This window comes from Phyllostomus discolor, chromosome 1, assembly GCF_004126475.2.
Source record: "Phyllostomus discolor isolate MPI-MPIP mPhyDis1 chromosome 1, mPhyDis1.pri.v3, whole genome shotgun sequence".
Lineage (NCBI taxonomy): Eukaryota > Metazoa > Chordata > Mammalia > Chiroptera > Phyllostomidae > Phyllostomus > Phyllostomus discolor.
The window spans coordinates 26,405,782-26,432,810 of record NC_040903.2 but is presented as its reverse complement, the minus strand read 5'-3'; the positions used below and the strand labels follow the sequence as shown (position 1 = coordinate 26,432,810).

General features: G+C 40.4%; 1 protein-coding gene across 3 annotated transcripts in view; it reads left to right on the top strand.

Annotated features, from left to right (window-relative positions):
• The first annotated feature begins 17,431 nt into the window (after positions 1 to 17,431).
• The window catches only part of ATP8A1 (ATPase phospholipid transporting 8A1), a 216,513-nt gene continuing 206,915 nt past the window's right edge, over positions 17,432 to 27,029 (top strand). The window contains exon 1 of one of the 3 annotated variants that reach the window (XM_028505406.2): positions 17,432 to 17,775. In XM_028505406.2, coding sequence (XP_028361207.1) covers positions 17,727 to 17,775 — 49 coding nt within the window. In that variant the 5' untranslated portion in view covers positions 17,432 to 17,726. The remainder of the gene's footprint in view (positions 17,776 to 27,029) is intronic. The other 2 variants (XM_036020088.1, XM_028505407.2) reach the window with 2 other exon arrangements.

The following is a 27,029-nucleotide window of genomic DNA, read 5'->3' as shown; positions in this document are numbered from 1 at the left end:
AATTTCCTCTGAGTGCTCTAGCTGTGTCCCACAAATTCTGATACGTTGTGTTTTTATTTTCACTCAGTTTAATACATTTTTAATTTCCTCTGGGACTTCCTCTATCGTTATTTAGAATGTGTTGTTTATTTATAGTGTTGTTTAGTTTCCAAGTGTTTTGAGATTTTCCTATGCAAATTTCTCACTTTTTATAATGATGCCAGTCATGTTGGATTATGCTGTACTATACTATTTCCAAGATTCAGTCCTGGAATATCTTTGAGAGTCATTTCTCAAATGACTACTACTCAGACTTTAACTCTAGGACAAAGTATTGGGAAAAGGATCAGTCTTTTTCTTTTTAATGAATCACAAAGTAAGAAAACATGCAGTACCTTTATTCACAATTGTAGACAGGATTATGATGAGTGAAGTTGGAGATTAAAGGCAATAAATTGATAACAGGCAAAGAACTGTTTTCAACTATAAAGTGTTAAGTAAATTTGATGATATAGAAAATCCCAGTTAACACATAATTATAACTAGTTTTCTTCTATAGCAAGATAAAATGGTATAATAATGTATGTGTCTGGCCACTTAGTATTTTAAATTATGTCTCTCTCACTAGAGACTAATCTTGAGAGCAGAGATCTTGTCCTGTGTTGCAGAGTCATCAGGGCCTGGCCTGGGGCCTAACAACGACAGACACTCAGGAAATATGTGTGCAACAGATTGAGTAAATAAGAAAGCATACAACGTGATGGCAGTGTTTGCCTGAATTCCTTTCATAAGACCAGTGATAAAATCCTCAGCCAGGAACAACTATGGTGATGCTTTCGTCTCGGTCCTGGTCCAGACCCTCTGCCCTCGTTATCCAGCTGTCCTCTTCTCTGGTGGACACTCCTAAGGTATAGACTATCCTTTTCTATTCTAAATCCTGATGTGGCGTGTGCAGAGGAGTGTCTTTTTGTAAAAGTCCCCCAAAATACAATCCTAAAAATACGAGAAATTTCTTCAATTACAGAGTTTTCTTTTAAAAAAATTGTATTTATTTATTTATTTTTAGAGAGGGAAGGGAGGGAGAAAGAGAGAGAGAGAGAGAGAAACATCAATGAGCGGTTGCTGGGGGCCATGGCCTGCAACCCAGGCATGTGCCCTGACTGGGAATCTAACCTGCAATGCTTTGGTTCGCAGCCCATGCTCAATCCACTGAGCTATGCCAGCCAGGGCTATTACAGAGTTTTCTTATTTGTCACTTTTTACATTTGGAGAAATTCTGAAAACACAAAAAGATAATGACTGAGATAGCAACATCCATATTCCAGCTGCTGGTGGCTGTTTCCAGTCTCTTTCAACAGGAAATCAGTAGAGATGTAAAGTCCAGTCGAGCTTCTCCAGTTCCATTTCATCTCCCGCCCCCACCATCTCCTCATTATCATGACATTGGGCTGCACGCTTTCAGTTCTTACTTAAAATATGTTTACATTTACATCTAGTACCTGTATTCTTTCTTATAGTGTTTGAATAGAAAAATATTTTAATTTTTAAATGTGGATATCCAATTGTTCCTGTGTTTATTTATCCTTCCTCCACTGATTTATAATGTTACATTTTTTAAAATAAAGCTTTCTACTTATATTGTGTCTCCTGAATTATCTTCACCATTCCATCAGCTCTTTTTGCTTGTTTTTTTTCTGGCCATTAGCACACTGTTTCAATGAATACAGCTTTATAATGAGCACTGAGTCACAGTAAGGCACTTCCTCCAATCTTGTTCTTTGTCTTGGTTATTCTTGGATCTTTTCTCTTCCACATGAATTTTGGGTCAGCTCACCAAATTTCATGGCAAATAAAAAAAACTCATTGATGCTTTGTCTTGAAATGAACTTATTTATAATTTAATTTAGGAATTTTATATCATTATGATATAGCATTTTTTGAATCTATGAACATAACATCTCTCCGCTTTCAGGTTTTATGTTTAGTATTTTATGTTTAATACATATAAAATATCTGATATAAAATATTTTAATGCTTCATAATTTTCTCCATTAAGATTTTTAATTTTTTTTAATTTATTGATTGACTTGAGAGAGAGAAAAGAGGGAAACAACAAATTGTTGCTCCAGTTACTTATTATGAATTCATTGGTTGACTATTGTATGTGTCCTGACCTGGGATTGAACCTGCAACCTTGGCATATTCAGACAGCTCCCTAACCAATTGAGCTAAACAGCCAAAGCCTCCATTAAGATCTTTAACAGACTCCAGCCATCTTTCAGCTTTTGCCAGTAGTAAGAATCATATTGTGTTGAATGTTTACTATATAATTTTTGGAATAATATAGGCTAATCCTTACTGAGTACTTATTTGGCCAGACACTGTTTCAAGGACTTTGCTTGTTAACTAGTTTAATCCTCCTAACAACTCTGAGAGATAAGTAATATTATTAGCTCCCATGTTATAGGTAAGGAAACTGCAATACAGAGAGACTAAATATCTTAACACAGGTCGCACATGTCCTAGGGGGCAGAGCTTGAATTTGAGCCCAGTATCCATATATAGTTATATAGAGAAATTAGATTAGATTAGAAAAAGTCTGGCATCCTGGCGTTAGCTGCTACAGCACAGGATATGGTGTCCTGGCATTAGGTCTGATTAGAAGAGAATTGGGATGTCCTGGCATTAGGTGGTGCGGCCACAGGGCGCCTGGCAGACAAGTCTGGAGTGGGGTTGGGTATTTCAAGTAAGTGCGGCTATCAGGGGGGCAAACAAGAGGTCCTTTTCCTGCCCAAATGTTCCGTGAGGAAATCCAGCTTGATTTGCTCTTTCTATGTTATTGGTTAAAATTATAAAGACATGTTAAAATTTTGAAAATAAAATGATCAAATGTGAAGTGATACATAGGTAAATACTGCTTTAAAGAGTTGTGTGGGTCTAGCACATTAAAGCATTTTGTAGTTGCCTGCCTATCTAACAAGAACTGGAGTATTTTAAAAATGACTTTTGAAAAGGGCAAAACATTCTTAAATTCCATAGACTAAGGGAAAGGGCACATCTCATATTAAATATGCCAATGCAGATCTTTACAGATGTCATACAGACTGCCACCATGAACAACTACCAGTGGGGGTGGGGGACTGTCTTTATGAGGCAAAAGTTAGTCATGGTTAACTCTGCCTTGAGTGAGAGCTGTACTCGGTCTGCCCATCTTTTAAAGGTGATGTCTCCAAAATAAACATGTATAGCTTATTGTCTGTTTCATAATTTTGCTCAGAGAGGGCCATCTGATTTTTTTCCTGTTTCATTTACCTGGTTCTACTCATTTGTAAATATAAAAACATTATCTTCTCATCACAAAATCCTGGGGTGCTTCTTTATGTTCTTTTCCACCCAGCCCTCCTGTTCTGAGGATGCCAGACTCCTCAGGCATCATTAGGAGCCGCCGCAGCTCAGGAGCTCCTGCCAGGACGAATCTAAGGGCTGCGATCAAATCGCCCAGCAAGGCTCTGCAAAACTTAATTAAGAACCACCTCAAGTCTCCACCTCAAAAATGAACCATTGCTAGGAAGTCACACCATCTCACTTTGTTCTCATTCCTTGCAGCCCCTCATTTTTCAGGCATTTGTATAAATGTACCTGCCCTCTCATGGAGTTATTCTCTAAAATGCTAAGGTGATTCAAAAGGTAAAACAAAAGTAAGTCCTCAGAATATGCAGTTCTGTAGCATATCTTTAGTGATTCTTAATTATTATTTTATGAGTAATCAAGTTTGAGAAACACTGGTGTGGGGACAAAGAGTCCTAGCCACCGGACAGTGTGGGCAGGTGACCAGGAGCACCAGCTCTGAGGTCACACAGCCTTAAGTCTGTATCTCAGACCTTGTACTTGCAGATGCATGAAGTTGGGCAAGTACAGAAATCCTCTAAACATACGTACAAGTATGCCTATCTTAGGAACTCATTGCAGGGATTACCAACAATGTTCATGAAGCCTGCTCAGTATACAGTATTCACTATTACAGTGGAACCTCAGGTCTCAAACTTAATTTATTCCAGAAACCTGTTCAAGAAGCGATTTTTAAAAAAGCCAAATCATTTTTTTTCCACTAGAAGTACTGTATCAGCATTAAAGGGTAGTCAGGTTGAGAACTGAACATTGTTCAACAACTGAGACATTTTTTCCATGAACAACTTGGTGGAGAGTCAAATTGTTCGAGAACTGAGCTGTGACTATTTCATCATAAACATCTTCACGGCGCTGTCTGAAGGCACGACTAAGTTATTTCTCTGTATATGAAACCAATGAACACTCAATGTCCAATGTAGTCCATAAAATAAAGCAAGAAGATAGGTAACATTTTATAGCAAGATTTAGTATGAATGGTTGAATTAAATAGAAAATAACTCTTTTATGACTGAACATATTTAGCATTGTTGTGAATGCTTTACATATATTAAATCATTGAATCCAATTTAATCCTCACAAAAACTCTATAAGGTAGAGTCTGACATTAACATCACTTTACAAATGAGGAAATGGAGGCAAGAGAGGTCAAGTGCAGTGCCCAAGGTCACAGAGTCGGAAAGTGGTAGAATAGGAATTAAAATACAGACAATCCACCTCAGAGTCTGCATGCTTAACCACTAGGCTATACAAACTTTGATGTTTAAGGCAGAAGTTTCAGCTCTCTAGAAAAATACACTCACATGAAATATCTCATTCTCCAAGGGATCAGAAAAAAATGTAACTTACTATCCTTATTTCCACTACCTGCTCCGTAATTATCTCTTCTGTGTGCATTAAAAGCACCCAACTGATTCCGTAGACAAGCTGGAATCCTGAAAAGTGGGGTGGCTGTTCCCTGTAAAATAGGAGGAAGAAATATATGCAAGAAGAGCTAGTGAGAAATGCACACAGTGGGAAAATTCATTGAGTTCCCCAGCTTCTCGTTTTGTGAGTACAAGGGCATTCCAGGATAACAGAACAAACCTTTATCCTCCGGCAGCAACAGCATCTCTGCTGTGTCTGAGTCAGATGCTCAGACAGTGGAATGTACTATGAGGAAATAAGAGCATGGAACTCAAGGGGAACAGGCCGCGTTGCTCCAAGTTGCACTCCAAACGCCTGAGCATGCCGCCTGGATGCCTACGTCCCAACAGGAGGAAGTAGGTCCCTTGACCTTGCTTGATAGATTTTTATTGGATACCAGTCAGGGCTTTCAAAGCATCTCAGAGTTTAAAGCAAGAGAGTTCAGGCTCCAAAGCTTCTACAAAAAGAGACAGTCTTTTGGACAGAAAGCTGCAAGACAGATCTGTTTTACCCTTAACTTGTTCAAGCTCTGTGTTTGAACAGCTGCCAATTTTTTCAGTTTCTTCAAGGTGACCAGCCCAAATAACTCACTCACTGTTTCATCACTCACTCAATGGTCCGTTTCCCTTCCGGGACACACTACACTGTGATGAGGAAAAAAAACAAGAACCAATCTCCCTATTTACTTCCTAATGTCAGAAAACAATCTAATATGAAATTGAGAAATGTAAGATTCGCTTTTCCTTTTATTGTACAGGATAAAATATTCGCTGGACCAGGTTTATGGCAGAAGGAAAACTTCAATAAGCACACTACTCCTCTCATTACCTCTCAATGAAAATGGCATCTTATTTCTCACGTACGTATTCCTGAACATTCTATAATACATTATGGGAACAGATACTGAAAAGGACATGCTTATTATCTACTCTATAAATGTTTCAACTATCTAATCTATAGAGAAAAACTAGGAGCAACAAAATTTCTCATAGGTCAGAGTAAAATGTTTCCTTTCACTATCACTTTTCACTTATGGCAATATAAAGCAATTTTCTACAATGAGAAAAATTTCCCCAGCTTTACAACCAGCTTATCTGCAAAGAACTGCTAAAAGTGAAAGCATCTTGAGCTTTTACTAGACGTACAATAATATTAAAGAATAAATATTAATTTTAGTTGTAATAATAGTGTTTTTGTTAAGCTTAGTGACTCTTTTCACATAGGAACTAAGCTGCCTGCATAACAAAAGTATGTAAGGCCTACAGTACAAGCTGGCTTCAGTGTCTTTTCTAACAATGGCATCAGGTAAATTATTCAGCAAAAAAACCTTCCTTAAGAGTCATAAATTGAAAAAGGGAACATTCTCTTATTCTCCATTTTTAATATTACCTTTCAGTAACCCCAAAAACCCTCCATGAAGTACATTTCAGGTAGTCTTTACGTCCATGTTCTGGGAATTGAAGAGATGGGGAAGTAAGTAATAAGAATTGTGGGTCCTTTCCCCATTGCTAAGGCCAGTGTGGACAGGTCTAGACCAGAGAGAGGAAGCGTGGGTACCGGTGGCAGAGATGAAGCAGGCAAGTGGAAGATTAAGCAATAACTCTGGGGAGAAATCAGAAAAAGAAACAACAAAACTTCTTGTCCAAGTGTACAGAGTAGAACTACACTGTATGACAATTTTAAATGCACACTAAAACTAGTCTCCCCATACTGCTGCTAATCACCTACAAAAGGGAAACCTGGCAATCACCACCTTAACCAAGTGATCGAAGTTAATGTCCATAGTAATGGGGCATCCACGTCTGGTCACTCCTGGTAGGATGCACTGGGGGAGGGGCACAACGTCACTTCTGCAGCATTACTGTCCAAACGGCAAGGAGACATTGGTCAAACTCGACTAATGGATATTCTGCGAAACAACTGGCCTGTACTCTTTAGAGATGTCAATGTCATGACCTACAAAGCAAGACTGAAGGACTGGTCCAGATTAAAGGCGACTAAAGGGATGTGACGACTGACTGCCACACACGACATGGAGAACGATACTGAGATAAATGATAAAATCCCAATAAGGTCTGCAGATGAGACACTGGTATCATTTTGATATTAAAGTCTTGAACCTAATTATTGTGTCGTGCTTGTCGTAATAAAATACATTTGGAAGGATTTAAGAGCAAGGGGTATCGTGCCAGCAACTCATTCAAATGGCTTAGGAAAAAACATTAAAGGGGAAAGGAGAGAATGATAAAGCAAATAAAGTAGATTGCTCTAACTTTTCTGTAAATTTGAAATATGTCAAAGTTGTTAAAAAAAATTCATGAGGATTTTGTATATTCCCAACCTTAAGGTCCCATCTCTATTCTCAATGTGTTTAAGAGAATTTGATCTACTACAAAAATATTTCATTCTTGTGGTTCCAAATTAAATTGACAAGGCTGAAAAACATTAATTTGTATCAAAGATTTTATATTGAAATCTATCCATATTAGAAAGTTTAAGAAAGAGTAGGACTTATTTGTATAAGTTAAATTTATCCTATTATAATGATTAAAGTACTTGGAAGTCTCTTTCAAATGACTAAAAAACTAAAATTTTTATCAACTTCAGAAGTGTAGTTTAAAATGTTTAAGGGTGTTTCAGTTTATGAGTGGACTCCACCATTAATCAACTACCTCCTTAAAAGGAATTCTTAAAATTTGCTAGATTTTTTAACTAGAATAAAATGAATTTCGATGCTTAGGAAAGAAATAAGTTTTTAACATATAAATTAAATAAACTGAATATTAATTTTTTAAAATAAAGTTTGAGCCCTGGCTGGAATAGCTCAGTGGATTGAGTGCGGGCTGGGAACCAAAGTGTCCCAGGTTCGATTCCCAGCCAGGGTACATTTCTGGGTTGCGGGCCGTGACCCCCAGCAACTGCACATTGATGTTTCTCTCTCTCTCTCTCCCCCTCCCTCCCCCTTCCCTCTCTAAAAATAAATAAATAAAATCTTAAAAAATAAATAAAAATAAATAAAGTTTGCTCTGGATAATCTTTTCAGGCACCAAAAGTTGTCCACAAGAACACAGGAAACCCCTTTCGACAAGACAGCCCCGTGGCTACCTAACAAACAGGTGTGGGCCTTCCCTGCACAGTGCAATCTGTGTGCAGCTGAGACACCCATGCTCCCAAAATGCTATTACACAAAAATTTCTAATTCTTTTCACCCCTCTTCTGATTTAAGTAGAGAAAAATTGCAGTAGAACATTTTACTATGTTTTTAGTTTATCCATTGCTTTGTGAGTCTTATTCACCTTTAAGATTCTATTTGCTTTAACCAGGAAGTCACCTTAAATAACTAAGTTACTAACTCATTAAATTAATTTCCCCCTCTATTTTCTACTGTGCTCAACTCAACATCATAGTCAATAAGCATTCAATAAGTGCTTTGCTAAACCCCAGCAGACTAAAACCTGTTTCATCAAGCCTGCTTCTTAGATGAAGAAAAATCTTTTCCTTTTTTCTTATAAATATTTTAAAAACACTTGGTTGGTGTAGCTCAGTGGATTGAGTGCAGGCTTCGAACTAAAGCATCGCAGGTTCAATTCCCAGTCAGGGCACATGCCTGGGTTGTGGGCCAGGTCCCCAGTAGGGGCCACATGAGAGGCAACCAAACATTGATGTTTCTCTCTCTCTTTCTCCCTTTTTTCCCCTCTCTAAAAATAAATAAATAAAATCTTTAAAAAATATATTTTAAAAACACAATTTGAACAATACGTACTTTCATTGAGTATGTCCATGAAGAACCCCAGCACTTTAATCACGCAACCTTGAGAAGAATTTCTGAGATGCATGGGAAAGTGTGGCTGAGAATGCTGGCTGCCTGCCTACACTCAAATCCATTCTCTCCTTCCTCATGGGTATCAAAATCCCAAATTTTATGTAGGCACATTGCCAGCTGAATCAAAAACTAAATTTATCAGCCACCCTTTCAGCCAATAAGATAGGAGCATAATAACTTTTACGTGAGACTTCAGGAAGAGGTGCTTAAAGAGATCTCATTCAGCATGCTGGGGTCCCGTTCTACCCTTGTTCCTTTTCCCGTCTTCCAGTGTGGATCCTGTGGCTGGTATGCCAGAAGCCAGTGAGGGTTGTGAGCTGACCTTGAGGAGGGAAGCCACACGTTAGCAGGGCAGAGCAGAAAGGGAAGACCCGGGACCTCTCATGATAGTTTGGAACATATCTTCAGCCTGCTTCTACAGGACAGAGAAGAAACGTCAACCTTGTTCAAACCACTGTTATTCTGGCGTGATCCACTCACTCTATGCAGTTGAACCTTATTCTAAATAATATAAAGAGGTATATTTGTTTTACTATTTTAATAGATATTACCAATGTGCATTTTTGTAACAAGTCTCTTGAAACCAATAAAAAGAATTCTGTATTAAACTTGCACATCCAACATTTATGCCATTTGACATAGAAATGAGAAATTGCTGTTATTTGACTGTACAAAGCATTATTAAGGAAAATGCATCTTGTCCCTAAAAATCATTTAATTTTATGTTGTAAGTATAAAAACACACTGAGTGCAACAAATAATAATAGCTAAAATTTATATAATACATAGCAGTAAATTCTCATGTGCTCCTATAAAATGGCATTCCTATAAACTGGGCATTATAATTATTCCCCACTTCACAGATGCACAGAGAAGTGAAGTCAGTTGACCAGTGTGGTACCACTAGTCAGCGGTAGAACCTGGATCTGAATCCAGCTGTTTGATCACAAAGCCTGCACGGTAACCCATTACGCTAATGAGAGTGTCAGGGAGGTTTATACCACATTCTCAAGGTCAAGCCAGTAGATCGGGCTAAGATTGAGACAGTCTTCTGATTCCAGTTTTTTCATTTAATCAAAATTAATACCAATGAGGTTTTAAATTAATCATACATATTTTCAGACTGTTAAAAGCTCTACTGTCATGAAAAGATAAAACCTTTTCAATAATTATGTGCTCAAATGTAACATAAATTTAGCATCTTCCAAAGGAACAAAGGTTATCTCCCCTCTCTGAATGCAGAATTTCCAATTCAGTAAGAAATTGATCCAACGTCTAAAAATTGTGAATATGACTATATCTATATCTATACTTATATCTATAATTACACAAAGATTATCTGTTTTTTTCCAGGTAAACAGACTACTGCCTTTTATTCTCTGGAGTTTCATAAGAGTTACTCAAATTGTCTCATATGATATTCAAGCTTACTTTTATTTAAAAAAATCACCATTTCCTCTGTTAATTACACAGATCTTTGCCATCTCCAACTTGGTCTCTTTACTTCTCATTCATGCTCCTTATTCAGTTACCACCTCAGAATCTTTTTAAAACACAACATGTCCTGCAACTCCCTTTCACATTGTGCATTCACTCCATCACCGCTGCTGCTTTGCAAGTCCGCCTTAATTTGGTTCCCATGTACTTATTCAAATTCGTTTCTCAGAATTTCCCAACCTACACAACTTCCTTTGCCTCCTATTCTGTCATTTTAGATCAAAGACAAGTCAGAAGCCACCAGGAGCCAAAACTAGTAATAAGATGAGACCAATGGGCACTGGAAACTCTGAGGGGCTATGCAAGGCAACAGATTATAGCTGTTTCAATTATTGGTTATATGGCTTCTGAAAGCAGGGGAGGTAAGCCGGAGTCAGAAAAGCAAGGATCCAGGGACAGGAGGAAAGCGGTCCCATGTTTGGCAGGCTGAGGTCAGCTTTTAGGAATTCAGGCCAATTAAAAAAACAGACACCCACCCCCCTCCTGGAAAACCAAGCAGGGCAGAGCAGCTGGCACTTGAAGTACGAGATAGGCAAGCAGATCTACATGAAAGCTCCAAGCCTGCACTCCTGCCCTTGGCCTGAGGTCGCTTCGCTCTCACCACCGCTGTCTCCGGCTCCATACACCTTGAACCTGTCGTCAGTTTCCTTCCTTTACATTTTTTCTGTACAGTGCTTCCCCCTTGGCTTCGTTTTGTGGGGGCAAATACTAAAATGTAATTGAGATTAAGTATTAATACTCCTTCTCCATTTCATAGATTTGGTCAGAGTTTGAAGTTGGAAAGAATCTACGGTGATAAATGATTCCTCTTTGCAGCATATGTTCTTTCTGAGCATTTTGGGGGGAAAATTTCCAATAAATCTGCTGAACACTGCAGTGAATTACAAACTTGAGCAGGGGATACATCATCCGAGAAGCCCAAACACAACCAGTAAGTATTTCATATGTGAAAGCTGTGGCTTATTTCAGTCAATCAGGAAACCACCTTATTGAAGTCTGGCCTTTATCTAAATTAAAAGTCATGGGATTACAAAGTAATAATGTTTATGTATCTTATTGCTGCCATACTAAATTTTTAATAAAAATTCTGGGGCTTTTGGTCTCTTTCAATGCTTTTTATCTCATTACTGTCACCTTTCCGCCCTGAAATAGCCCTTCATATGACATGGCAAGGCAATAAAAGTCAGATTTACTTGGAAGCATCTTTTCATTTATAATATTGGCTTTCTGGTCAACACCAAAGAAGTACGCTAAATAAAATTTCTTGTCTTCAATGGTTCTCCTTTCTACATAACAAACATTACACTCTTTCCAAGACAAAAGCCAAAACATCCACTAGAAACAAAATGTTAATGTACATTTCCAAATATATTACAAAGGCACATATAAGCAAGTTGGCAGAGTTGTAGATATAAATGTGAAAGCCAAGAAATACGTTGAAGTACCATTAATATCTACAGCTGTAGACTATCTTTCGTTTAGAGTATAAGGTACTGATGTGATTTTATGTTTATTTACTTATGTAACTGTTTGACAAATACCATAAGTGAGTGCTCTATGGGACCAGAGCCTTTGCTTTGGCTAACCACTCAATCGCTATTACTCAGCTCAATATCTAGAATACAGTGGGCGCTCAATAAATTGTGATGAATGTATATCAAAAAAGCAACTGTAGTTACACATCACAGCCCTCTGAGGAGAAAGAAACATTTGGAAGTGATGGGTGTGTTTACTATCTTCAGAATAGTGACAGAGTTGTAGGTACGTACTTATGTCCGACCTTACCAGATTCTAACACTTTAAACATAGGAAGTTTATTGTATGTTGATTATACTTCAATAAACCTGCTTTTTAAAATGGCAGAATTCATGGGAACACTACACTAAAATGTATCCATGAATTTCATTAAGTATTTTACAATATTGTATAGAGGACCATCTTTACTAGAATGTTGTTTGTTCACTTTTGAAAAAGAAAGAGTACTTCCCATTAAGCGTTAATTTTCACTTGTTGGTTCTGGTTGAAAGAAAAATTTTTAACTAAAAATCATATCTTATTGGTTTTAAATAAAAAATTTGAATTCAGTATCTCAACATTCAAGGATTGTTTCTCCTTGACTATTCATTTTACTTTTTGAATAAAACATTCAGTAAATGTTTTCCAAAAAGATTGTGTAAGAATTGAATGTTATGTAAAATATGCTGGAGGGTATTTAAACATTTTTAAGAGTTTTTTTTTAAATAATAGAAATCCATGTTTCAAAAGTGTAGTTTCGTCTAAACAGTAGCAAACAATTTCCAATTATAGTGAAGAAAAATTCATTGCACTTTTTTGTTTTTGCAGATTTCTAGCATATGATGATAATAAACTTTAAAGACATTGTAACTTTGAATTAAAACCTGGTTAAGGCACTTAAAGAGAGATCAATAAAACAGTCATGGGAGATCAATCACAGGCATGAGGAAAATAATGGTGATTTTTATCACGCTGATTTTTATCATTATAAGTAAAAATATGTACCTGGATTATTTACACAATAATGGGTTTAGAAGTTTGGGTTAAAAATTTGTTTTTAAAATTTGACTACTTTACTTTGGCCAAAGACAAGATGTTTTTCTCATCTCAAGTACTTCATAGCATATAGACTCTAAATTACTTTATGTAAACAATTCTGGCAAAGTAACATATTCCTGTATACATGCTTATGAAGGGCGCAAACTTATCACCTCTTCAAACAGAATGCTGCCTATTTCCCTGCTCATTTCTAGTCCTCATCCTCAGGGAACAAGATCATTTATAGCACACACATTTTTCAGCTCATTCATTCAACAAATACTTATTGATCCTATGCTATATAACAGACACTGTTCTGAAAGTAGACAAATTGTAGTAAGACAAATAGAGCAAGGCAGATGCATCACAAACAGGTAAACAAACAAATAAGAAAATTCAGATAGAGATAAGCACTATGAGAAAAACAGAATAAGGCAATCGGGTGTTGGCTGGCATTGGGGGATGCTGGGCAACATTAGCTGGGTGGGGGGTGGGGTGGGGCTGGAATAATCTGAGCCCATGACCCAATGAGGTGGTAGAAAGAGAGGAGTCTGAGAGGCAATCAAGGACAAGACCGTAAAGGGTTTGGGTTTCATTCCAAGTGCTATGGAAAGCCACTGAAGAGTCTTAAGAAATGACATAAACTGATTTTTGTTTTAAAATAATTACTATGGCTCCTGTAAGATGAACGGCTGACAAAAATAAAAGCATGGAGATTAGATAGGAGGCTACTATAAGTGAGCAGTGACAGTGGCTTGTACAAGAGGTGTAGAGGTGGCCCTGACGTGTGTTGGCTGGGCATCATCCCACAAAGCAAAGCCGAAAGGTTGCCAGTTCGATTCCTGGTCAGGGCACATGTCTGGGTTGTAGGTTTGGTCCCTCGTCAAGGTGCCTATGAGAGGCAACCAATTGATGTTTCTCTCCCTCTCTTTCTCCCCCTCCCCTCTCTCTAAAAAGTAAATAAATAAAATTTTTAAAAACAAAAGAGGAGTAGAGGTGGAGATGTAGAAACTTAACACATATTTTGGAAACAGAGTCGAAAGAACTTGCTGGTGTCTTAAGAGGGGAACACTTGCAAGGAATGGTGACAGAAAGGAAGCAATCCAGGTGGGAAAACTTGGGGGAGGGGCCTCACGAGTCTAATAATAAATCTCCCACCCACTAATCCAACAAATCAACGTAACACCAACTGTGCGCCAAAGGTAATACGTTTCTTTTCTCTCTGTCACCAGATAGCATTGTGACTTGATAGAATTTTATGTTGTAGCTTCATCTCAATTTTAAACAAAAAATGTAATTATCCAAAAATTTAGATTAATATATCTAATTATTCTGTGCTTCTGCAAAAGAATTTAAACTACAGTGGCCAGCACTGTTCAGCATCTGTATTTTATAGTTGTGTGGGAACCACCTTTCCATGCCTCGGGCTCAGCCAGAAGCAGGGTTCTCAGGCCTGTCTCCATGCCTTCAGCCACAAGTTTCCAAAGGACTTCTGTCAACATTATACGAGTTAGTGAATTCGTGAGCATGCTTCTCTCACCTACTTGGCTATGGATTCCAACCAAAGGGGACCAATTCTTAATTCTTGGTGGCCCCAAACAACAACCAACTCAGGCCCTTACTAAGTGAAAACCCAGCAAGATAGGAAAATCCCTAACATCTTTTTACTTTATAGACTTCATAATGTTGTGCCTGACACCTCTGGAGATAAATTTTAATAGCTTTAACATGCAGTCCGTACAACATACAATTGACCCATGCAAAGTGTACAGATTAGCAATGAAAACCTGTGTTGCAGTCAAATTGGTCTCTTGGCCCCCTCCAACAATGTGCTTTTTCAGCATTGCATTTACATTAAATATTTGTTAAACAATTATTGAGTACTTACTATATGCCAAACATTCCCCTCTGGAAGGTTGGCTCACTTCTACAGCCTAACCCCTAGTTCAAGACCTGGCTTGACTATGTAGATCACCCCCGTTCTTGAACTCTCCCCTTCTCTCGACGTCTATAGTTGTTGCTTCTTGTCCATTTGGCATTAAGCATCAGCCATCTAGTTACATTGCTGGTTGACTTTTGCATGTGCTCAAAGTGTCTTCGTATAACATAGCACTCTGGCTCAGTACCTCGTACATATTATGCATTCAGTGTAAATTGTGTAGGGGGTGATAAAACCTGGTCCTTGGAGTAGCTGCCCTTGAATAATCCTCTTCTTTCTTAGTCCATCAGCATGGAGTCATCAGACCTGCAAGTTTTAAATGATCTTGCTGACACGTGAATTGTACTCTAGATTCTGTGACAAGCTCATGTTGCTAGAACCCAAGTTCCCTGCCAGGGGCTGGTACACTGTGCTTCTTACAACAATGGAAGAGGAGACCTGAGAGGACTTGGAAATCAGACAGATGCAGATCAGCGCTAGACTGAACGTCAGTCAGGTTTCTGAACCAATAAAAATGTGTGTGATCCCTAGCAGTCAGAAATGAGTGGTTTTCAGAAATGAGTTGGCTGGGACACTCTTACCAGTATGGATACAGTGATAGAATTACTCTGGGGAAAGATACACAGTAAACTAGAGACTGTATCATGCAGTGTTCTCTGTATGAAAGACTGCTGTCATTTCCTGCAGGAGTGACACACGTTGTCACCTTTGCTGATGGACTATCAATGGGACACACACACACACACACACACACACACACAAAGGCACATATACAGTGACGTGCTCTACAGAAAACAGGGATAGTCTCTGGAACTCCCTTCAAATGACTACTATTTGTAAAGAAGCAGTCCTGAACTTCAGTCGAGGGCTCACGAGGAATTACAGAGGCGACAGCTCATGAAGGAAGCACTGCCACGCTGCTGTGCACCGCCTTTGAACTCACACCGGCTCCTGCTTTCTGTACATTACACCTGAGATACTCATCAGGAATGCCCTGTGTCTTCTCTGGTCTCTAGTCACTGAATTTCAAAGCTGATTTTTTTTATTATTTCTTGTATTCCTTTTAATTTTGTTTCAAATTCATGCCCATGGAGCCAGAGGAAGCCTGCTTTATTTACAAAGGGAGGTCCCACACAGGGAAGGAATGAAAATAGCCAGTCGCCACGGTCCTTACAAAGCTGTGTGCTCATCTCTTATTTTCAGAAGAACATACTTGTAAATCGTGACCATCAGTCGCTGAAACAAGCACATTTAGCTGGAGTCCTGCTCTGCCCTGTGATGTTTCCTCAACTGGAAATGCATTTTTTGTGTGTGTTCTAATCCCAGACTCTGAATCAGAGTCAAGTAGGGTAGGTTTTTCATAAATATGCACTGGGCTGCCTGACTCAGTATTAATGTAGGGCAGGGCTCTGATTAGCAAACGCTACCTGCAGGAGGCAGAGGAAATACCACAGATGGAGATAAAATGCTATTAGTAGATTTTACTTTATTTTTTTTTCTTGAGGTTTGGGAATAATTACTTAGCTCTGAGGTGAAATGTTTCCAGATCTCTCCCTTCAAAATATGAAAGCAGTTTCACGTAAAAGACCTCCATATAAAGCCCTCTTACATCCGGTGCTGGAGAAAGAGCACAAGATGAGGAAGATTGCTTCTAATTTAATGTATTCCTTTCTCATCATTTAAGCGGTTCACCAGAATCTATTTAGTAACATACATTCTAACTTAAAAGACGAAATCAAGCCCTGGCTGGCGTAGCTCAGTGGATCCAGCACGGGCTGCAAACCAAAGTGTCACAGGTTCCATTCCCAGCCAGGGCACATGCCTAGGTTGCAGGCCATAACCCTCAGCAACCGCACATTGATATTTCTCTCTCTCTCTCTCTCTCCCCCCCTCCCTTCCCTCTCTAAAAATAAATAAATAGAATCTTTAAAAAAAGATGAAACCAATAATAAAATACAAAATAACGTACTTCTTATAACTTGTATACAAAATAAAAGGTAACGAGGTTACGATGATCTTTGGGATATGGGGAAAATAAAAATTGAATATATTTGTAAATTTTATACAAGGGCCGCTCTCCTCTTTTCAGTTAAAATTACAGCACCCAACTTCCTGCAGGGTTCACTAAGCGCAAAAACCCAAAACAAAAAACTCCTTTTTGCACCACCTGGCCCAGTAGTTGATTTTATTGCAATGCCAGAACTTTGTCAGGCTGCAGAGCACGCACTAGGCAGATGTGCCAGACCCACTGGCAGGCCAGCCCAAGACGCACACAAGTACCAAAGGCAGGAGACCCGCGGCCGGGCACTTGGCCTCGGAGCCTGTTGCTTGTGGGCCAGGCCAGAGAGCAAGTAGGACTCGGGCCGACAGGGCTGCTGACGGTACAGGGAACCCAGAATTGCACTCTGGGTGGGGAACTCGCGGTCCCTTTCCACTATAGGGGCTAGAACTTACGCTTGGCATTCCAGCCCTTTTCGCCCCTCGCCTGCCCACTCAGACCCAACCCCACTCTGCAGAGTACAGCCGATTTTATTGTTTTTAAAAGCCAGAGGTTACGGGAGGGGCTATTCAAAGATGCTGGAACCAGGGCACCCATTCTCCTCTGGTCAAGGATTGAGAGAGTCAGAAAGCCGTGAAAGAAAGACAGGATAAGCTGAAGCCCGGGACAGAGCGACAACCGGGTGAGGAGGAGGCTCAAAGCTGAAAGCCGTCCCCCCTTCAGGGATGGTACGGTCCGAACGGGGGCGGGGCGAAGGAGGTGCACCCGGCTGCCTCCCAGCCCCTTTCCAGAGCTGCTCGCCGGCGCCACCGCGGAAGCGAATGAACGCGCGCCCCGGCGACCCCTCCCTGGCGCCGGAGCCCCAGCTCCGCCCCTCGCCGAGCCGCCCCCTCCGAGTCTGCAGGGAGAGCTCGCCCAGCTCTGCGGACGCTGCCACCTTCCTCGGCTCTTCCTCCTGTCGCCCGCCTGCCGGGGCTGCGCCCCGCGGCCTTGCTGCCCTGGGTGGGCGGCCGGGTCTGCGCGGCAGCTAAGCGCTCGGTGCGGCGCAGCCAGGTCTCCCGCCTGCGCGGAGTAGTGACAGGTGCAGAGTCTGGACTGAAGATCCACCTGCAGCCTTCGCCGCGATGTCCACCATGCGGAGGACCGTGTCGGAGATCCGCTCCCGCGCGGAGGGTGAGTGGCCACCGCAGCGGGGAATTGTGTACGGAGCGCAGGGGGAGCGGCTCCGGGCCAGCCAGGGGTCTGGTGTGTGTGCGTGTGCGCGCGCGCGCGCGCGCTCTCCTGCGGGGGGAAGAGATGTCTGTCCGACCACCTCTTGCCCCAGGCTGTCGCCCCTAGCGCACCTTTCTTTCTGCGGCACCTCCAGTACACTCGCAGACCCCTTCCCAGCTCCAGAGACCCAAAGGTTGCTTCACACCGCAGCGCGATCGTTGGGTCGCTGTCATTTTTGCCCAACCCACCTCCCTCCCACTAGCGCACGAACCTCCGCGTCCCCATTCGGCGTCCCCACCCTAGTGAACAGATTCCCAGCCTGCCGCCCACCTTTTGCACCCCACACATCACGACTCCCCGAGAAGCAGGTTTGTTTTCCCAGGCTGCAGGATCCTTTGATCTACAGTCCCTTGCCTCCCAGAGCGCGAGGAACCTTAACTGAGGTTGGGTGCTCAGCGAGTACTGTACGTTATGGTCTCTGCAATTCTGCCTCCTGCAGCGGAGTCTCACCCAGCTCCCTAAGAGGTTTTGTTTTTGTTTTTCCTTTTTGCTGAAACCCGCACTGTGGCTAGCTGAGACGACTTTTTAGCAAGGTGGAAGCTCTTTTCTTTGCTCCACCCAGGGCCAGCTGTTGAATGAATACACTTGTCAGCCAGGAGCAACAGATGCCCAAGGGCAAGTGAGTTTTGGAGGCCAAGACACTCTCCATCTTGTCTAAGGAGCCCTCAGCATCCTGCCTAGCATGTGGCAGTTACTCTGTAAATATTCCTTGGTTTTCTTCATGGCAAAGTGAAGATTATACTTATCTCAAGTTTTGTTTTCTTTTGTTTTTCTCTCCCATAAACCCATACTTGAATCTGGCAAAGGGTGGAACAATATGTTTTTGAGAACTGGTCTATATTGCCATCATCACCGATTCCCACCCTCACCCACACCCCACCCTTTAATGTGGGGCAGGGGGTAAAGTGGTTTTAGGGAAATTAATTAATTAATTAATTAATTAAGTTAGGAGAATAGGATTCAGGGGTTTGAGACTAGCCATTGTATTATTTTTTTCTCCTCACACTCCCCATGTTAAAAAAGGGGGGCCCTGTGCTCTAATATCTACATTGCTTTGGAAATACTAATTGAAACTGTTCTGGGGAGAAGGCCACACAAGAGTCAAAATTGACCTGTGCCCTGCATAGGAATTTAGTATGTATTATTTGTAATGTAGTGAAAACACGTATAGGGCATTTTAGTTTTAGATGCACAGTGGAATGGATGATAGTGTGATAAACATGTACAAAATAAAAATATATTCATTCTTTTTTCATATACTTCTGAGTGAAATGAGTGAATTTTCCTAATCACCATTTGAGTGAGCCATACAGGTAATGAAAAATATAGTGGTGACAGCTGGGATTGTTCTTACAAATAGTAACAACTGATGAATCGTATATTGTGGGAAATAAGGCTGAGAGAAAAGACCAGAAAACAATGCCAAACCTGTGGATTTTATTCCTAGTGAAGGGCTACAGTATTGTTTTTAATTCACGTATGTGTTCTGCAAAGCATTTTCATAAAGATTACCTTATAGGACCTTACAACACTCCTTGGAGGCTCATGAAGGTGATCTTATCTGACAGTTGAGGAAACTGTGGCCCAGCTGGTTTAGGTACCTGTCCAAGGTCAAGTAGCTAGTGCAGTGACCCATTTGGATGAAGAGCTCTGGGAAAACAAGGACCACTTCTTACTTAATCTCTGTGCCTTCTGCGCATCCAGCACAGTGTCAGGGGCAGTGGCACTTGGTGAATGATCTTTCCCTGCCATATTGGTTGGTTTCTGTTTATTATGTGCTCAGCCTTTTGCTCCAGTCTGTGGTGAGGACAACATAAATAATGACTCTGTGGGCTGGCAATGTGGCTCATTGCCTGCTCTGCCCACACTTTTGTTTCCTGAGGAACAGTCTCCTGATGGCTCCCGCTGCCTAAAGGGCCTTGTTCCCTGCAGAAACTCCTTGGCCTCAGCTGATTGGAGCAGGGTGGGCTTCCAGCCCAAGGTAGACGATCTGTAGGTGGTTCAGACACTTGTAACCTTGTGGTTTGTCTCAAAAACATTCTTTGTGGTGATTATCTCTCATATGAGATGAGTTAAGTTTAGAGACTTAGAGTGACAATTGAAGCAGAAAAGGACAGAGGTGTATAGGCTGGGACAGAAGAGAGTGGCCAGCTATAATGGGTATGCAAATGCTACAGATGAGGAAGCAGAAACTGTGAGTAAACAGAGAGACAGGAGAGAGAAAGCCCTGGATGGAGAGAGTGGGGCAGAGAGGCACAGGTGTCAAGAGGGTGGCCAGCCCCTGGAGCCTCCCTCCCACCCTCTCTGAGTTTTCTAGTCTTAGTTCCCAAATAGCACTAGGACTGGCTCCTTTTTCCTTGAAGTAACTCAAACGGGTTTCTGTTCTCTGCATCCAGATTGGCCAGATGCATGACTGTCCGGTGCAACTTATTTTACAACCAAACTGGGGAGAAAATACTTACCTGAAATAAGGAATAAACAGCCCACCAGGGGATGTTATTCATTGAATATTGTGCTTGCTGTGGGTCACTTAGGTCCTACAGAAAGTCAGGGCATACAGGCATGAGGCCTGCTGAGAGCACACTTCACTGAGGAGTGCCTTGAGATGAGTGCTCACGCAGTGCTTCTCAAACTTTAAAGTGCACACGAATCACCGGAGATCTGGTTAGATCAGTGGGTATGCCATGAGGCTGGAGTTGCTGCATTTCTGACAAGCTCACAGGTGATACTAATGCTGGCCTACAGATCACGGTTTGAGTAGCAAGATTCTAAAGGACATTGCCATCTTTTTTAATGGTCAGGATGATGTTTAAGATAGAGTAACCCATTGAAAAAATAGTGAAAGGGAGTATGGCGTTTTTGAGAGTTCTTAGGGGAGCTGGCCAAGAGCAGGGGGAAACTTGGAAGGAGCAGGATGTACATTTGGATAGGTGAGGCACTGCTGGATTACAGAGCAGTTTGAATGCCAAAATAAGTCATTTGGATATAGCATCGACTCTTTGAAGAGGATCTTAGAGCTTGTCTGATCCACTTTCTCATTCAAGCATGATGCCAGTGGATAATATCTCTATTTGGGCCAGTTAGGAGCCAAATCATTACAGGGGAGTGACCCCTACCCCCAAAAGAAGCGTTTTTAGAAAGATTAAGTCTGGAAGTATGTTAGATGGTTTGGAGAGAAGGACAGTATGAGTAGATTCTATTATTTTTTAAAAAATCCAAAAATGATGAAGTCCAGGATTAGCATTGGAGTGGAACAGTGAGAATGGGAAGGGAGGACATCAGAGATATTTCTGAGAAAATCTTTAGCTCATTCAACAGTTATCTAGTGAACTCTTACCAGGGCAGCTCCAGCAAGTAGAATGCAAAAAGCCTGGCCCTGGAGGTGCTTACATCCCAGTGAGGAGAGAGACAAAGGAAACACAATACATTAGCACAGTATAGAACCTATGTGGTAAGGGCCGTGGGAAAAGAGCAGCTAAGATGCTTCAGCTTGGTGGATGGGTTGCAGCTTTATGTAGGTTGGTTAGGCTAGCCCTTATTGATACGCTGGAGGAGGGGAAGGAGTTAACCTGAAAGGGACCTGGGGGAAGCGTGTTTCAGCCAAGAGGAACAGACTCGGCAAAGGCCTCCAGGCAACACAGAGTCAGGAATGTTAAAGGAACTGTGAGGGGAGAGTAGTGGGACATGAGATCACAAAGGCCACATCATGGGACACCAAGATACAGTGAATATAAGGGCAGGAGGCAAATGAATTAAAATAACAGGAGATTCTCAAGCAAGCTCCCAGGTATCTCATTAGAACTTCAGTTTCCAGGGCTGGGTCAGGAAGATCCTGTTTGGTAGATTTTTTTTTTTTTTTTAGGAACCCTACAGTCTTAAACCTGATTGATTGAGAAAATATATTTAAAGATAAGGAAATTGAGGAGGGTCAAAACAATAAAAGAAATAAATTCAAATTTTAAAGTACTTGGGGGATATCCAAATGGACATATTTGAAGCTACTTAGAGATTTGGAGGTTCGATATGGAGAGGAAAAAATCAAACAGGAATCTTGAGTTCAGAGATGATCATTGAAACTCTGACAGATGAATTGGCCAGGAAGCAAGACCAGGTAAAGCAGAGGGCTAAGAATTTGAGATCTCTTCACTTCCACCCCAGCTAAATCAAATCGGTCTCTGAACACAGCATGGGGAATGCTTGAAACAGGGACTGAAACCGTAGTGGTTTACACAAAGTGGTTGTGCTCACTCCTCTCCAGCTAGCGTGGAGGTGAGCAGTCCGGGCCAGGCGTGCCCACCACATGGAGTTGGGAAAGACACGGCCTCCCGATGGCTTTCTGCTTCACCATCCTGAGCTCATAACTCCCTGCAGTCTGAGGGCTGGGGTTCCAGGCGTGAAAAAATGGGAGAGTGAGAGACCACACACACAGTGCTGAACAAAGATTGAGTGAGGGCTTGTTTCTCATCGGCTCCCGTATGGAAGGGAAGCTGGAAAGTGGAGTTTTCTCGCTGGACACACTACTCGGTGTTTTATTACAAAAGGCAAAGGGAAGGATGGTTACTGGTGGGCAGCTCACAGGCACAGCTGCTGTCAGACACTCAGATTGCCAGAGGCTTTGGCTGGAATCCAAGAAGTGTTCAGGAGCTCATAATTTACAAAGTAATAAGCATCAAACTGTTCAAAACTAAGGAAATACACCCAAAACACAGACCTGTTCAATATTTGTGTTTTCTTCGGATGAATATTATAATGCTAAATTGTTATAACAGGCACTCATTGGATTATGTAAAACATGGGCTAAGTAATAAATGCAGGAATTGTTTTAGGGATCATTCTCTAAACTGGTCTGTATAAATGGCAACTTTTAAATGTTTTTAATTATGTGGAATATGATGTTTCATTTACCTAAAAGATAAAAAAGTGGCATTAAAGTAATTTCTGCAAGAATTGCTAAACAGAAAATTTTAGGAGGCTGTTTCATTTACTTAGGTAAAAAATGACCAAGATTCTTCATTTCTTTAACAATCATGGATTATGCACCTGCTGCATGCCAGCTCATTGGTCGTAGGACAGAAAGGTGTGGTGGGTGGAGAAGGTCCCATGGAGTTGGGTTACAGATTTACAACAGACCTGGCGCTGTGAGGGAGGAAAGGTGTGTGTATGTGTCGTGATGCTCCATGTAATCGATATTTGAGAATCCCCAGCACATGTCATTTTGCTTTGTGTGATTCTCAAGATATTAAATGTGGGAGAACTCCGTTATTTTAGGTTTTCTGATCTGTAGTACATCATTCATTTGTTCAGATCTCATTTCAAAAACCGAGACTTGAATCATGCGCCTACCTGAAAGCGAAAGGAAAGTGTGTTAAATCTACTTTTGGAATGACTGAAATGTTGGCTCTGTGAGTTTCTATTCACATAGTTTCATTATTATCATTCAGGCAACAGTTTCATTCTTCATTCCTCAGTGGAGCTCACATTTTTCAGTGCTCTTCTCCTCTGCATAGCAAGTTCCCCAAGGGCAGGGATTTTTGTTTTCTATAGCGATCTGTTGCTCTCCCGGAGGACACTGCCTAGCACACAGTGGGCACTCAGATATTGGTTCAATGAATGAATCCTTTGACCTGGAGAGGAGATGACCTAGAGACACCATATGATCACTGCTTGATATCCTCCTGTAGGAACCTGAGCACTGCAAAGGGAGGGTTTTTCTGTGGCCTGATGCTCTGCTCTTACAGCTTTGCCCACCACACAGTCACCTTCAATGTTTGTCAAATGCATGGATAACTCAGTGTGTTTAATGGGAGAACCTAACTTTGTCCTCTTGATTGGAGAAAGAACACCAGCTCACTGGAGAAACACTGCAAAAAAGTGTCAAGACAGTAAAAATCACCCCAAAGTCTGCCATCCGAACATGATCAATGATGGCATTTTAATAAATGTGCTTCCAACTATTTTCCAAAAGAGGAGAAATATATTATTTGTTTAAAAAAATGAGATCATTTTTTACATTATTTTTATAATATTTTTCCCTCTTACTGTTTCATGGATGTTTCCCTATCACATAGATTTGTGTGTCCTCCATAATAAGGATGGGATTTTAACATTTGTTTTTCTAGTTTCATTGAGATATAATTGATACATAATAATAATGTAGTTTCAGATGTGCAACATAATAACGATATCCTATATGTAAGTATTGCAAAATGACTAGCACAATAAGTTTAGTTACTATCCACTACTTTACATAGTTTCAAAATATTTTTCCTTGTGATGAGCACTTTTACGATCTACTCTCTCTGGCAACTTTCAAATATACAATACTCTCTTGTTAACTGTAGTCACCATGCTGTACATCAGTATGTTCCCAGAACTCATTTACCTTGTGACCACAAGTGTGTATCTTCTGACCACCGTCACGGGTGGGAAGGGAGTTTGGTCTCAGTGCCTAGAGCAGTGTCCAGCTTTTGGAAGGACCTCAATAACTCTTTGTTAAATGCACAGATCATTAATTTTATGGCGGCTTAGTATTTTTATGCTCATGTATTCAATGCAATAGTTTACTAAGAAATCCTCTAAGGTAGGCATATAAGTCATTTCAATTTTTATTTTTAAGCAAACCACTCTTGAAGAAACAACTTTAAACATCTGTGTGTACTTTTCTGATTATTTCTTTGTAAAAAGCCTTGAGGGATTACTGGGTCAAAAGTATATCTTTTTAATGACTGTTGATTTCTATTTCAAAGTTACTAGAAAGATCATTACCAGTGCCTATTTCCCTACCCCTTCTCTAGTACTGGATAGTCTTTTTTATCCTTGTGAATATGCAATGTGAACAACAATGAATGTTTAAGTTCACATTGCTTTGCTTATTAGGTTGGATATAATTCAGTAGTTTAGTGATTTTTTTTCTGACTTGTTTATTCAAGATCCTTTATGAAGTTTTTCTGTATTGAATTTTAAGAGTTCACATGTGGAAGACAGTAATTTTTTCTCTATAGTGTATCTTCTTATAGTGTTTTCTCATGTATGTGAATTAATTTTTATAAAGTATAATCTTTTTTCTTAAAGTTTTCCTTTGTCATATTTCTCATTTCAAGGTAATGATTATTCATTACTTATTTTTTTTCTTGTACTTTCAGGTTCAGTAATTAAACAGTTAGTGTGTAATTTCTGTGGGCTTTATTTTGTTGTGAGATGTGAGGTAGGAATCTTATTTTTTTCTCAAATTATTATCTACTTGACATGATAACCACATATTTAATAATCCATTTTTTCAATACTGACTTGGGCATTTCTTTTATATACAAAATTTACAGACATAATTCATCATTTCTGGAGTTATTCTCTCTTTTTCCCTCTTTTACTGCCCCTCCTTCCCCCCTATCCCCAGTTTTGGTCTGTCTCTTGGACCCTAGTATCAAATTCCTTTGTTGCAGATAATAAACTATATCCTCATAGTGGTCCTACTCTAACTGCTGTTTCCCCACATTTTTATCCAGCTCTAGTTCTGTTTACTGTTTTCGCTTGGACCAATGTAAGTCAAATTAAAAAATGTATTGGGCTGTTTATTGGGATTGCATTAAGTTTATACATTTACACTAAGAGAATTGACATCTTTGATATATTGAGTCACTTAAGCTTAATTTTTCTATCTATTTATTGGTATGTCTTTCATGTGCTGGGGAGAATGTTCTTAAAAATTAATCCTGGGCACTTTATGATTTGTTCCTAGATGATTTGTATTTTATGAAGGTGCTGTGAATGTGATCCTCTCTAAAAGTATGTGTTCTTGTTTGTGACTGTTAGAGCCTGTAAGGTGGAAGCTGTTGATTCAGGCTGAATTCCTTCGTTTTAAATAGTTTGTTGGTTAATGTTCATCACCATACATTTAAAAATTATAATCATACCATAAGGCAGAATGTGTTTAAACAAGGTTTTCAGTTCATCAGACTTGACCAGGTATATGTTGGTTATAATATTAATTTAGCAAGATCAGTTCATTTTTTTACCGCTGAAATACTGTGGACTGTGGTTCCAACTTACTACTTGTAAGGTATCACATAGTAGCCTTTACACATTAGCCAAGATACTGCTGTGTTTTATGCTTTCTACTAGGGGCAGAAGTCAGAACTCAGACCAGCCAGGAAAGAACTAACGGATCCGTGGAATCTGTGTAGATCTAACTGGCACATACATCTCGGATCAGCACTAAGGGAAATAAGATGTCAGCCACAAGTGCTAGACGTGTGTGTAGCTTTGAATATTCTGAAAGCCACATTTAAAAACATGAAACAGGCTGATCAAGCTAATTTTAGTAATATTAACTGAATCTATCCAAAACACGTCTTCATCATGTTATTTATATAAAGATTAATGTGAGATGGTTTGCATGTGCTCTCTCTGCTGATTTTTCCAAGTGTGCTGTGTTTCATATCTGCATTGCATCTCTATTTGGACTAGTCCCGCTTCACGTGCTCAGGTGCCACACATGGCTGCATCCATGTTGGGGTCTACTAGAGTTCTCAGAATCTAAAATTGTGTAATTCCAATCATGTCTCATTACAAACGCATCTGTGGATATGCTCACTGAAACAGAAATTTAAGCCTCTGACTTCCTTCCTTATGATAGAAGGCCGTCACCATTGTCCTCGTCACACCTCACACATCACATTACTGCTTAGATGTGGTGCTTTGACACGGCCCGTGGGGCATTTTAGAAGTTTATGTAAGTATATCATGTCGAAGCCTGTTGTTTCCTCCCCATTTAATAACAACAACAAAAATCCCATTTTAAATACATTTGCTAAGCAAGAATCATCTGCTTTACCTTCCTGTTCATTTTCGTTACATGTTAGGGTGAAATGTGTGTATGTAGATAGTAACTTTGAGTAGCATGCTTTGATATACAATGTTGCCATTGCTGTGTTCATCTAAGGGGACTCTAGAACTTGGCTCCATGGGTCATTTAGACAGCTAACTGGGCAAATGAAAGTGTGTGTTTTAAGCTGAGCCTCTGTTCATTATTTTGTGTGAGCCATCTCTGGAGAGGACTGATCTCGAACCATCTGGGGCTGCCCTTAATGAGATCAGATTAGTCACGTGACAGTCTAAGCAGAGACTGTTACAGAGAAGACCAAAGCCAGTGTAGGCTC